General features: G+C 41.2%; 1 protein-coding gene across 10 annotated transcripts in view; it reads left to right on the top strand.

Annotated features, from left to right (window-relative positions):
• The window catches only part of LOC140303171 (R3H domain-containing protein 2), a 48467-nt gene extending 36101 nt beyond the window's left edge, over window positions 1-12366 (top strand). For all 10 annotated transcript variants that reach the window (XM_072381825.1, XM_072381821.1, XM_072381823.1 and 7 more), the window contains 10 exons: window positions 369-662; window positions 3677-3824; window positions 6070-6227; window positions 6596-6735; window positions 7388-7488; window positions 8819-8988; window positions 9232-9376; window positions 10470-10564; window positions 11197-11281; window positions 11830-12366. In XM_072381825.1, coding sequence (XP_072237926.1) covers window positions 369-662; window positions 3677-3824; window positions 6070-6227; window positions 6596-6735; window positions 7388-7488; window positions 8819-8988; window positions 9232-9376; window positions 10470-10564; window positions 11197-11281; window positions 11830-12233 — 1740 coding nt within the window. In that variant the 3' untranslated portion in view covers window positions 12234-12366. The remainder of the gene's footprint in view (window positions 1-368; window positions 663-3676; window positions 3825-6069; window positions 6228-6595; window positions 6736-7387; window positions 7489-8818; window positions 8989-9231; window positions 9377-10469; window positions 10565-11196; window positions 11282-11829) is intronic.
• The last annotated feature ends 1252 nt before the right edge of the window (window positions 12367-13618 follow it).

Below are 13618 nucleotides of genomic sequence, written 5' to 3'. Positions count from 1 at the left end.
GTATTTAGAAATTCAGCAAAATTCATTCAATACAAATAACGAGTCTAAGTTTAGTTAAGAGATGGCTTGGAAATGTTTATTTAGACGCAGCCACCATTTCTTGCAGTTATCCCTTTGATTTTGTGTAAGATTTCCGTTTAGTACTAAATAAAAACAGGAATATCTGTATGACAGCAGTGATCTCCTAGATGACTGCTCTTTAAAGAGGTTTACTCCCAGGGCTGCTACACCACTGCTAGTTTAGCATTAAGTTCTTTGATGATCACGATCAGACAGTTACTCTACAGCGCAGCTCCAAATTCACAAAAGGTACTGATATAAGCCACAAATCAAAATTCCGTATTTACATCAATACTATTCCCTCCCAGGGAGAAGATCTGGCACCGCAGTTCACTCAGATGACGCTGAGCCGGCAGGGCTCCAGTGAGAACCCTGAGCCTCCCCCCATGTTTCAGGCTCCTCCCACGGTACTGTCGCAGCATCCCCCCCCTCAGACCAGCTACATCATGGCTACTACAGGTCAGCCTATGCCCCCTCCATCTGGATACCAGCCTGCTACTGGACACCCTCATCCTCCACCTCCACCACCTCCTCCGTCTCAGCCTGTCATGCAGGCTCCACCACCTCCACAAGGTTACATGCAGCCCCCTCCACCTCAACAGGTAAGTCTTCCTTGACAAATTTTTAGATAAAAATAATCCCAATTATTCAATTCCAGCTCTTAGATCTTTATAAACTTTAAAAGTCCTTGAAGGAATATCAGATCTGTTGGGTGACCTAAAAGCTAAAGTGGAGATACATGGTAAGCATTGATATTGAACTATTGATATACATTGGTATCCGAATGTTGTGCGCTCTGAATCTGATGGAGATGGCAGAGGGAGTCCAGACTGATATCGGGGTATAGTGTATTACTTTGTCATTTCTCTTTAGTCACAACTTTCTGTCAGATGTTGACAGAAAATACCTGGTTTTCTAGATTGTCTTGATCTGGAAAAAACAGGTGATGCTGTTTAAAAAGTCTTTCACGATTAGAACCAATGGAACTGAAAGAATTTTTGGGCCCAGACAGAAAAACCTGTGAGCTATCTTCACTGAATTGAATCGAGTTGGGGCCATCTAGTATTTAGCTGAGCTGATGAGGAGGTAAAGCTATTCAGTGACAGAAAAGCTTACGTTGGAGAGATTCAAGAGTAATAAACTAAAAGTTCAACCCATCATTCCAGCCCTGAACTCTAAACGATGCTGGAGGATGTTTTGATCAACAGTATCAAAGGCAGCACTTAAATGACAAAATAACTAAAGTAGAGAAGTCTTCTCTATTGTCACTAGACAAGAGCTGTCTTTGCACAATGAAGTGCTTTAAAATCAGACTGGAAACTTTAAAGGGAAACTCCGGTATTTTTAAACCTAGACCTTATTTCTGGCATGAAATACGTTTATCTACTCACCGTCCCAGTAGAGTGCCTGTGTAGAAATCCCTCCGTTAGCTCTCCTATAGCCGCAAGTAGCCACATAACAGCACCTATGAGCTGACAGAGCTATTGTACATGTTCATTCATTCATTCTTCTTAAAGTATTGGGGAAATAAAGACAGATAATTCCTTATTTAGAGGCTGCATCGTCCCTGCCCTGTTCAGTCCGTTATATGGATATACGCCAGAGTTTTCTGAATAGCTTCCGAAGGACGTCGACTTTCGCCAAACTGTTCTCGGTGAGTAGATAAACGTATTTCATGCCAGAAATGAGGTCTAGGTTTAAAAATACCGGAGTTCCCGGTAACAAAAAAAAAAAAAAAAAAAAACATTATTACTGTTATACATGTTTATCATTTTTTAATGTGAAGTAGAAACAAACTGAGACATCATTTTAGAAGCTGCCTCTACAGTATCTGCATAACAACCTGATCCTGGAGGTTTTCAAGCAAGGTCGTTGCCTCTGACATATCAACGGACCTGCTAACATGAAATTTAATGAGCCTCACATTCTCTGTCGGGAGTTTGGCCGTTACAGCGCTCAAAAGTGCTGCCCATCACTTTCACAAGCTCAGCCGAAATCATTCAACTCATCCCTCCCTCTGACAGCAGAGGTGGTGACAAGTTTTCTCACTCTGTCACTCACACTCTTCCCTGCCTCCCCCAGGCCTTTGCTCGAATCCATACGGTTGTTCCCGTAGTTAGTTTGAGAGAGAGATAAATTTACCACGAAGATCTTAGGAGACATTTTGTGATCAAGAAAAAAGTGTCAGTTTTGTATGCAAGGCGAGAACTGGGGGGTCGATCACCTCATTTAAGCACATGTGGCTGTCGCACGTTTAAAACTCAAAATGAAGTCAACAATTTCCAGAGACCAGAGTTGGTTTTTTAATAGTAAAAACAATGGAGGATATAATGGTTATTGCAATTAAATGCACTTTGTAAAATGACTTTACTTCCCACATCTAGTTGTTGTGCTTTGTGACGTTGAATAATATTAAATCTGCAACAGGCATTTCCAGATTTCCATTTAGTTCAGACATGTTTTAAAGCCTTTATTATTTCTGTAAACATGTCCACCTCATCTTATTTCTGGCCTTTTGGATTTCAATCTGCACTTTTCTTCTGTAATTCCAAACCCTTCACGGACTGTGTCAGTACATGCGTTTTATCACCCTGCACACCTTCCTGTTCCTATATTGTCCTCGCTTTCAGATCTCTGTTTTCTCACTGTATTGGATGGGAAAGGAGGATGCAGTGTGTGGGTGGTTGACACTGTCCTTTTTGTTGACATGTATGCAGATGATGGTGGAGGCAGGGACTATCGATCCCCTTAACGTTGATCTTTCTCCCTGTTTGCCTGTTTGATGTCTCATTTTTCATTTCTGTGCTACTTTTAGCCCAGTTGTGTAAGCTGCAGCGTTTAACACTTTTGCTGCTGCGTCTACTGTCGCTCATTGATGGAACTTCATATCAAACACTGTTGGAATTAGCATTTAGGTATTTCTTTGAAGCTACAGCACACCTGTATCTTGCTGGACTACTTCCATGTTTAATTGAATTGCTCCTAATGATGAACCAACAGACTTAAGAGAGCTCTGCATTAGAAATTCGTCATTCTTTACCTCATCAGGCAGTTAGCAAAGTTCCAAAAATGACTTTACACCATCTGCCAACTGACAGCCAGCACTGGCTGATGATCAGAGAGGAGCATTGAACTGCCAGATTTCCTCCAGGAGGTTGTAAAGGCTAAGAACAGATTCTAAAGGAGTGAATGTTGGGCACGCCAGTTAAAAGCAAATCTTGCTTCTCATTTGCAGAAAACGAAAATAAGGAGTTCATTATTTGGCCACTTAACTTAGGAGAGTATATTATTGCTTCCGCTGAGCCCCGAGTGGCCAAAATCTGATGTTGCAGGTTTAAAACGTTACAATAATGATTATTTTTTTAGCACATTGCTTGGTAAAATATTTGCTCCAGCTGGTTCATTAAAGGCAAATAATTAAACTTTTTTTTTTTTGTGTACCAGATTCTTTGAAAAATATAGAAGGATTAATAGAAACCAAAAACAAATTTTATGAAGGGTTGATGCACATTTATCATCACCGTTGTAATATAGTTTATAGCTGGTATATAGTATTTACACCTCTTGGTTCTGTGTTAATCAATCTCTAAAACAGTTTTTTGTTGTTTCTCTTCAGATACAGGTGTCGTACTATCCTCCTGGTCAGTATCCCAGCTCAGGCCAGCAGTACCGTGTGTCCCAGCCTATGTCCCAGCCTATGTCCCACCAGGTGTCTTACCAAGCCCAACGCACACAACCCATGCCTCAGCCCGCTCAGCAGTCAGGTCAGTGACATTTTCACGCACCGTATTGTCATAAAGAACCCCTTACTTACTTTCTGAAAGACAAATGAACAGATGCTGTTGTATGAAAAAAGAAAGAGGAGCACCCCAATTATTTTGCATGAAAAGACGTAAATGCTGCCTCTGGAGCAAATACACATCCAGGATAAGCCTTTTTTCGGATGTTCTCGTACATACAGAATGATCCCATTTTTAACAAGTAAGATAGACCGAAAAAAGTTAGTTTTAGGACCAAACTGTTTGTTTCTGGTTGCATTAGGTTTCACAGATGCTCTAAAGACACTGGCCACTGAGTGTAAGCATCAAACAGGTGGAAAACCTTATCTGCAAAGCTCAAGTAACTATCTTCACTAAATGTTTCCTTGTAGACATACAAGAAAGATAAATGATAGAGAAAACATCATCCCATAATATATCTGTAAATAAGTGTTCACAATAGGAAGATTTCTGTAACTTTAATCGATTGTTGAACCTTGGAAGAATTTGTTTTGGTTCTCCACATTTCTCATTTTTTTCTGCACTACTCTTCTCTCTATAATGTAATGATGTCATTACTGTGGGGAATCACAAATGGGTTACAAGAAGGTGAAGTTAAGAAACGCCTTTGAAAACATTGAGATTTCTCTAATCAGATGATAAAAGAATTAAGTTTCACTGTAAAACATTCAGTTAGAACAGTTTAGTTGCTCTGAGGGTAGTGTTTGTAGTGGAGCTTTGGGATGTTGTGAAACCACATTAAGATATCACGTTTTGTTTTTTCTAAGCAAATATATTGCATTAACTGAAAGGTTAAGGTAACCTAGTGCGAACTTTGCTCAGAGAGTAGTAATACACTGTGCCAGAATATTACCGTGATGTGTCCACTTCTAGTCTTCTCTCTGGCTGACATTAAGAGGATAAGATGTTTCCTTAGTCAATTGAAAATTTAAACCGTGTTCACATTAAGTCAACGTAAAGGTAAAGTCGACTTCACTTTATAACTGTACTGTGCTGTCCCTCTGCAAGAAAAAAAGCTGACTCACACACAGTTTGGAGTGTACCAGGTGAAAGGTTGAATTCAAACAACCTTTTCTCTGCATTATTCTGCCAAGTCAAATATACTCTGACAAATGTGGAGCTCTTCACTTTTGATGGAAAACACTGGCAGGCATCAGCTCTGGCATTTAGTCGGCAAGTTATGGACACTGTATTTATACAGTTAGTGACAGACATTATTGACAACCTAAACAGACTTTGGATTATTGGAAGCTTGCCAATACACAAGGCTAATGAACACTAAGGTCAATAAGACCTTGCATCCATCCAGGGCTGCTGTCTGGTGTGTACTTGTGAATATTTATATTTAAAGAAGGTGCTAATTGAGGTTCTTTCAATTGTAATAATCGACTTTGCTTTGACGTAGTTTATTTAAGGTGTAATTATTGACACTTTTGTATAAAAGTGGTTTGACATAGTTTCAATAAATCAGCATGCTTTATATAAAAGTAAAAAAAAAGTAGAGACAAATTCAAACTATTGCTCAAGAATGGCCTTTTACACAGTCTGTACTTTTCCATGGCACTAGAAAAGATAATTAAACAACATATTAGTCAGACCAAATCAAACTTCTCCAAGCCAAACAGCCATTCAGATAACACAGCGTGTGTATGTACGTGTCGCTAGACTCAAACTGGCCTCCAGTACAAAGAAGAAGACATTAAAGACAAAGAATACTTTTCAAGGATACTGTGCGTCCCATTAAACCTGCTCCCTTTCACACTTTTCTTTTTCTTTTGTCAGAAACTGTGGAAATCAGCCCATTAGGATTTTGTGTCAACTCAAAACCACTTCTAACATTTTGAGACTGTAGCTCTATTCTAATTAAATCCTGACTTTACAGCTGCTGCTTCGTCTCACAAAATCCTCGTTCATATAACTTTTAGGACGACCTCTCTGCAGTGATTTCGGCTGCGCTTGAATCCAAGATGATCTCCCGCTGAGAAAGTTAGCGGTGGCAGAAGGACTCGAATGTTTTCTTACAGAATTGACATTTTCACGGTGGTGACACATCAGTTCCCATCCTGTGCATGAATGCGTGCTTCAACAAAGGAGGGTAGTGTGATTAACTCGCCAAGTCAAGCTACATCCAGCTTTAACTAATTAGTGGCATGTAGGTGATTGTTCTGTTTAGCTGCCTCAGCTTTCTCGCTGCGATTTACAATAAACTCTTCTCCAATGTCGTCATCAGGTCTTCAGACCATGATACCCAGCCAGCAGCCGAGCTACCAGGGCATGATGGGGGTGCAGCAGCCCCCAAACCCCGGTCTCCTCAATTCCCAGAGGGCAGGCATGGGAGGACAGATGCAAAGCATAATGGTCCAATACCCACAGATGCCATCATATCAGGTAGGCACTGTTTTCAGTCATGTGAATGAGAGAATTGAATAAAGGATGAAAATGTAAGTTAATATAAGTAAGTAAATATGATTAATAACTGCTGAACAGTAGCAACACCCCCCCACACTTACTCTAACTCGGGTTAATTCCAGTGGTGGAACTGTGTTGACAGCTTGGTGGAGAGTGAAGGAAACTAGCTCAGTCTGACTGTAGTTTCCTGTGTGGGGCGTTTACGGGACGTTTGAAGTCCATTACAACCGAAAATGACTGCTTTAGAATAGCTCTTGTGATAGTCTTTGCTAAAGAAAACAAACTCTTGCTTGTTCACTTTTGGCAACAGACCACCATCATCAAAGTTTTCTTATTTCTTGTGTCAGGTACCAGTGGCTAATGAAAATCAGCAGGTGGTGCAGCAGCAGTACCAGCAGCAGGTGATGGTACCAGTCAGCCAGTCTGTCCAGGGGCCCATGCCTGTCTACTACAGTGTTATTACACCCACACAGCAGAATAGCACAAGGTATATATGAGAACATCGCAACGCAACTTGACATCCAGGCTTGCGTGTTGTGCATTAAATGTAAACATAAAGCATTGTTACGTCTGTGTTTGTTATGTTTTTGTTTCCTCCGATTGTGTTGGAGTCGTTCTCATCAACGTAGCTGCAGAAAATCGGTTGAACTAATATCAGCTTTAGTAGGTTTGTAATCAGTGTGATGTTTGGTTAAATATGATTCCTACTCACTGACTTTGGCCTCCAGTTTACATGTATGAAGTTGTAATTTCCCCTTGTGTGTGTACACATTAGCTCCGGTTTCCACTGGACCTAGATGTGATGTAGCTCAGAAAAAAAAACAAAATTTCTGGTGAAAATATGCAGCGAACTGCATCAACCAGCTCAGATTAGATTGGTTGGACAGACAATAAAACACGTTAGAAGAAAACTAATAATAAACAAATGGATCAATAAATCAGCAGTCAAACACCACGGTTTGAGGGTGAGTGAATAGCAGATGTGTGTGATTTTGTCTGTCAGAATGCGACCTGCACAGTCAGACTCGGCATGCTTCTCAAACATTTCGGATCATAAACTAAAAGCGTTTTGCTCCTGGAACATGATGCACAGCAGCCAGTTAAAACAGTTCAAATTGTTTCCTTTTTTCTTCCTGCAGCCCATCAGTAGGTTACCTGCAGCCCCCCAGCTCTGAGCAGTTTCAGATAACACAGTCGCCGTCACCCTGCAACCCTCAACCAATGCAACAGCAATATTCAGGTGAGACATTTTAGTTACCTGTGTGGGTCGTATTAAGGAAATGCGAACACAGAGATATTCGTCATTTAGGTGACGACCTTATCAGGAAATACACATGCGTTTTTTAATGTTGTGGATTCTGTTGTAGAAAAATCAGTTTGTTTGGACTGTTGCTGCTGATCCATATCAGGCTGAGTAGATTTGGAGTATAGAACAATACAGACTCTGAGGTCAGAATGTGTGGAAAATCCCAACAAACTCTACCAGTAAGGTTCCATCTGCCTGTTGGAATAAATGATGTGAAAGGTATTTGGGGGAGAGTTCAGATGGAGGTACATGGTGTTCATGTCGTGATGCGGTAAAACGATTTAATTTAAAGAGGTAATGTTTGAAGAGATCAAGATAAACAAAGTTCACAAGTTGATGTTGCTCTTTTTGAAACATTAAGCAAATGTTGATCAAAATGATCACGTTATGTTCACGCTTTAAACTTTGTATGCGCAGTTTGCTCAGGTGTATGTTTGTATTTTGAAAGAAAAATGTGACTAAGTTCCACGTGTTTTCATCTGTTTTCAAACTCTTACCTTCTAGTTTTTCACTTAGCTAAACCTTTTGAAATTTAATAGCTATTTGCAAGCACATCAGATGACGTTCTCGGCGTTGCTTTTCTCAAACATCGAGCCTCGCTGTCAGCCAGGTGTTATTTCAGTTAGTCGGTTGCTCCAACTCCTTCTGGAGGTGTGATGACCTGCCAAATCCAAAGTAACATAATGCATGTTAAGGTGCTGAGTTCAATGTTCTTAATGCATATTTATTTTGGATTCTAAAATGAGAGAAAACCATTTTAACCTGCAGTCTGTGCTTCACTAAATCCAACACTTACATTAAAGATGTTAAATGCAAATTATGTAACAGATTGATTTACTTCAGTCAGTATGCAAACAAATAACTTATCTTTTGATGATGCTGATTATAAGCTATAACTCATTCACTCATTTTCTATGAGAGATTTATCCTGTTCAGGCTCTTGGGGTGATTCTAGATATTTTTTATATCATAATCATCCAATATCTGCAGTATTAACACAGCAGCCTCCACTCACAGATGCCTACAGGAGTAATGTAATTGCTGACTTTCTTACAACTACAGTGTAATGTTATGGCTTATAGATGCAGGGATTTAAAGTGCTTTGAGTCCCTCAATGAAGACAGAAAAAACTACCTTTTGTGCTGAACGAAACATTTATTTTCTTTGACAGTAAATGAAAGGTAGAACTGTCACAGGCACTTTTCTCAGTCTGCAGATCATAAATGATACATTTATCCGTGTGTGTTCCTGTTTGCCTCCTCAGGAGTCCCTCCTCCTGGGCCTGGGGTGATGGTCATGCAGCTGAGCGTACCAAATGGACCACAGCCTTCCCAGAATCCTCCTCTGGTCCAGTGGAACCCTTGCAAATATTACAGCATAGAGCAGAGGCCCAGCAAACCGGGGGACCTCTACAAACCTGACAACACTCCGCAGGTACACACCCACGCACAAATAAAAGCTCCTTAATCGAGGGCCTGGATTTAGTCTTTCATTAAACTTTCTGCCCCCTTGTGGTCATTTCTGATATTTATTATCTATTGAAGTTGCTTTAGATCCCTCCATCCTCTGAAGTAAAGGAGTAAATATGTTAAATGGGGGAAAAAAGCTTATCCACTAAATTAGGATGATTGTTTACTTTTCTTTTTCCACCTTTAAACTCTTTCCTTGTGTGTCTAGGCCAGCACTCAGTTGACGAGTCCCCTGGCCTCCCCCACTCAGTCTCCCACCCCGTCTCCATCTGGCAGCGTCAGCAGTGTATGTCCAGGCCTGGGACCATTACCCCTCATTTCCCAGTTTCCTCGGCCAGGAGGACCAGCTCAAGGTACGAGTAAAGGTTCGATCACAGAAGCGCATACCTTACCCACAGATTTAACACTTCACGAATAAAATCTTGCAGTAAAGATGTATTTTCTTCATTAAAAGCAAGCAGCAACTGTTTACATAGGCCGTGTGCTGTCAGATGTGATGCCATTACAGCTATCTACAAACGCATGCACCTGTGAACTTTGACCGGAGTGAAGTACACTTTTGTTGGTTCCTGTTCATAGTTCTGATGTTAAGATTTCTCACCAACTTCTTTCATCCATTTGGTCTGAATCTTGCATAGTAAGACGATCAGATGGACAGTCTCATCCTAAAAAACTGTATTTCTGTGACAAAATTAAAAGATTATCATTAGTGTATCTTTGTGTGTACAAAATACTAAAGGCTGTATTCTTTGAAGGTGACATTTTAGATTTGATAGCTTCAGATTTCAGATGTGAATCATTTGTGTAGAAGTTTTTCTCTAAAGTTGAAACCGATGTTGCATATTTTATTCAGGTTTCCACGACATCAAATCTTAGCAATTAACAAAGTAAAATGTTTTCATCAATGCTATCCATTCGGCCAAAACTACAGAAATGTAGTTAGTGAGAAGCAAATAAACATGTCCTACTGTCCCATCTGTGTGTTTTAACGCTTCACCGGTGTCATGCTCTTTCACCTATTTCCATAGCAACTCTGTAAACCTTGCCAGGTGGCTTTTGGCTCCAAATCAAGAGTGAAATCACTTCACCTCAGCAGGTCCATGTGACTGGCACTGTGCCCCCCGGTCAAACCTCCTGCAGCCACACACATGGCTTTACCTCATTCCTGTTCTGTGGCCTAAATTTAACAGCCACAGTATCTGTACTGACAAACAGACCCACAGTTTGGAAGCTGCCAGTGACCTTTTGAGCCCTTTACTTATGGTTTTTGGTGCTTTGCAGTTTTTCTTTTACCTGCTCGATTAACCTTCACTAAGACAGTTTTGAATAATTTATATGATTTAATGTTACTGAGAGCTGGTTATTAAAAACATCTCAGGTCCCTCAACTGAAGATTCCAGGTGGATCTTTTTGATTTAAACATATTCAATGATTGATGTTGTTTAGGTGATGGTCGCTACTCTCTATTGGGGCAGCCGCTCCAGTACAGCCTGTGTCCTCCACCCCTCATGCATGGCCAGTCCTCCTACAGCTCCCATCAGGTCAGTTATGTCACACCTTACCTGATGATATTACCTGTTTTTTAAAGTGAACTTTCCAGTGTGCATCAATCAGTTTTGAACAATGATTAATCTCCTATCGACATATCAACTGTAACATTCTAATACAGTTTATCATCATTACACCTCACCACGAGATTGGTCAGTGACACTATTTCTAAAGAATATGGACATTTATCATTTTCATAGGTAAAAAAAATTTAATTTTTAATATTTTAATAGTCCTTCTTAAAGTAAAAAGACAGAAATGTCATAATAAATCCACATTAACAGACATGGTGAATAAATAGGAGTATATCTATAGGTTTTGTGGATCTTTCACAACTTGCTTCACGGTCATAAAATGTCAATTATATTTACATATGTGCCACTTGAAGATAAAACCGCTGCAAGAGGAAGTGATTAGCTTAATGATGTGTCTGACGGGCTTCACCCCTTTCCAATACTTACTAACCTGCAGTGTGTTCATGTTTGTGTTCCCAGTTGCCAAGACTTTCTGCAGATTGCTCATACCACCACCTAGTGTTCGTTTGTGTCACTGCGTGGCAGTATAAGCCTGATGATATTGTTTGATCATCATTTATTATCATCATGATATCTGTTATTGTGTTCAGGGTCAAGGATTAATAAAACACGGAGCACGAGGGAAAAAACAAACACTCAAATCTGCATCGACAGATCTCGGCACCACTGATGTGGGTAAGTTGGGAACGCCTCATCATAGTTCAACGTGACGGGTTCTCATTTATCTTCTGCCAGTATGTTGTACACGCTGCGTCATGTTTTTTAAAGAGCCTGAGAAGTTGTTTTTAATAATATGAAACTATTCTGTGTTCATCCGGACATCTTAGCAAAGTGTGTTGTTCAGATAAAAGTGGAAAAAGAAGATGTTTTAAGGTCAAAAAAGGTCACTGTGGAGACTCCATCAGTGTTGTGTATTTGTTAGCTTGTTTTCCTAGGTTGTTGGTTTTTTTTTACCTTTTAATATTTCATCCATTTGTTGTTGAAGCCATAAAAAACCCAATGACTTAGCAGGGTGGAGTGTGTATTATTGTGAAATCCTAAATGGGTTTCCTGGGAGTATCTCTCTGGCCTCAGCACCTCCACCGCTGTAATTCCATAGAGTGCTGCAGCTTTTCAGTTGAAATAGATGAGCATGTTTCGGACACGGATGCTTGTAACTCCTCAGTTCCAGAAATCAAGCCAGCCTGACATGTGACCCTGACTGCTTGTCTCCTCTTGTCCAGTGGTGAGTCGAGTTCTGGAGGTAACAGACCTGCCAGAGGGGATTTCACGTCCAGAGGCTGAGAAGCTCTTCAACCAGCTGTCGCTGTGCGGTGCCAAGATCCAGTGGCTAAAGGAGCCACAGGGCGGCCGAGGCGGAGCAGGAGGCTGCGGCCCCTGTTCTGGAGCAGGGCCTTCTGGGCCGGGAGCAGCCGCAGGGCCCGGTGCCGGCGTGGGAGCTGGGGGTATGAAGTGCGACGGCAACGACCCGGCACACCTCTACACGGTAGTGGCAGTGTTCCCCAGCACCATGGCTGCCCAGAGTGCTTCCTTCAAACTTAACAACAGTGGGGCCGGCCTCTTCAAACTGAGGGCTGCCAAAAAGAACTACGACCTGCGTGTGCTGGAGAGAGCCAGTTCTCAGTGAGAGGAAAAGAGAGGGGGAGGAAGGACAAAGAAAGACAAAGAGACTCGATGGATGGTAGAAAGGAAGGAGGACTGAGGGGGACTGCTCTTAGTGTACAAATTAAAATCAAATAAATAAAAAAAACAAAAAAAAACTTGAGTTAAATGATGTGTCAAATGTATAAAAGGGAAGAAGGTGTGAATCATGAGGTGGCTGGTGTTTGGTTGCAAATATGATTTTTGTTTGTTTTTATTAATTGGTTTTGTATTTATAAAGCAGACGAGCACACGAGACACGTGAGCATGTGTTTCACTGTTGCCGTGGAATGTGTGCCGCCATCATACCAAAACACACGCAGTGTCGCACTGGCACACATGAGGCAGAAGACAGACACGGGCGCAGGCAACAGGGTCACGTAGCACACAACAAAAACACACTGGACAGTCGACCTCAGTCAAACCTTTTTCCTCCGCTTCCTCCCCCTCTCCATTCTACAGCCTCCTTATCTGCCAGCGCTCTCTCTCCTTTCTCGGCTCTCCACCCCCCCCAGCGTCTCTGAATCTTACATATTTATAAATTTTCATACGCACAGTTGCGCACTCTCTCTGCTCTCCCTCCTCTTTTCTTGGCCTCCCTCTTCCGCTGCTCCTCTGTCCCTCTCACGGTCCGTCTCTGCTCTCTCCTCTCTTGCTTTCTGTTTGCCTTACTGCTGTTGTGGGTTTCTGTATTGCGCTGTTTTTTTTTTTTTTTTTTTCTCAGTTTTTATTTCTTTTTCTTTTCTCTCTTTTTTTTTTTTTGAGGGTTCAATATATTTATATAAGTGATGTAAGGAATAAAAGAAATCTATATATTCAGTGATTTTTCTTTCGTTCCCGAGTGACAAAGTTTAGGCCTTCCTTTATCCTTCACTCCTTCCTTCTTCATCCCTGCTCCTCTTCTCCTCATTTGTTTCCTCCTACCTCACTTCTTCAGCCCCCTCCTCGGTCCCATAACTGTCCCACATCCCCCAGCTCCCCCCCGACGTCCCCATTGTGTTTGCGTTTTTCGTTGACAGCTGTGCAGAACGTATCAGAAGAAGTAGTTAAAGTGCACAATGATTGCATATGTCTACTGTAAATTTTATTTAATCTGTTAATTTTTGTTTGTTTTTAAAAATATAAAAGTCGAAAAATCTATCAGAACATTTTTGGTCTCATGTGGTTTTGTTTGAATTTATGAAAACGTCCTCGGAGTCCTAATCCACCCCATTCTTGTGTAAACGCTGGACTCGCGTGTGTCCAGGCTCCAGTCAGAGTGAAGCATCAATGCTGGGTGATTTACGTCTTTGGCCTGAAAATGGAAAATGTATGATGCATTCGAAGGAGTTTTTCCGGCTGGAAAACTTGTCCCGATGCGGACGGGAGTGC

The sequence above is a fragment of the Leuresthes tenuis genome, unplaced genomic scaffold (genome assembly GCF_036924035.1).
Source record: "Leuresthes tenuis unplaced genomic scaffold, fLeuTen1.0.hap1 SCAF_3, whole genome shotgun sequence".
Taxonomy (NCBI): Eukaryota; Metazoa; Chordata; class Actinopteri; order Atheriniformes; family Atherinopsidae; genus Leuresthes; species Leuresthes tenuis.
The sequence above is the reverse complement of the archived record's forward strand: the minus strand, read 5'-3'. Positions and strand labels throughout refer to the sequence as shown.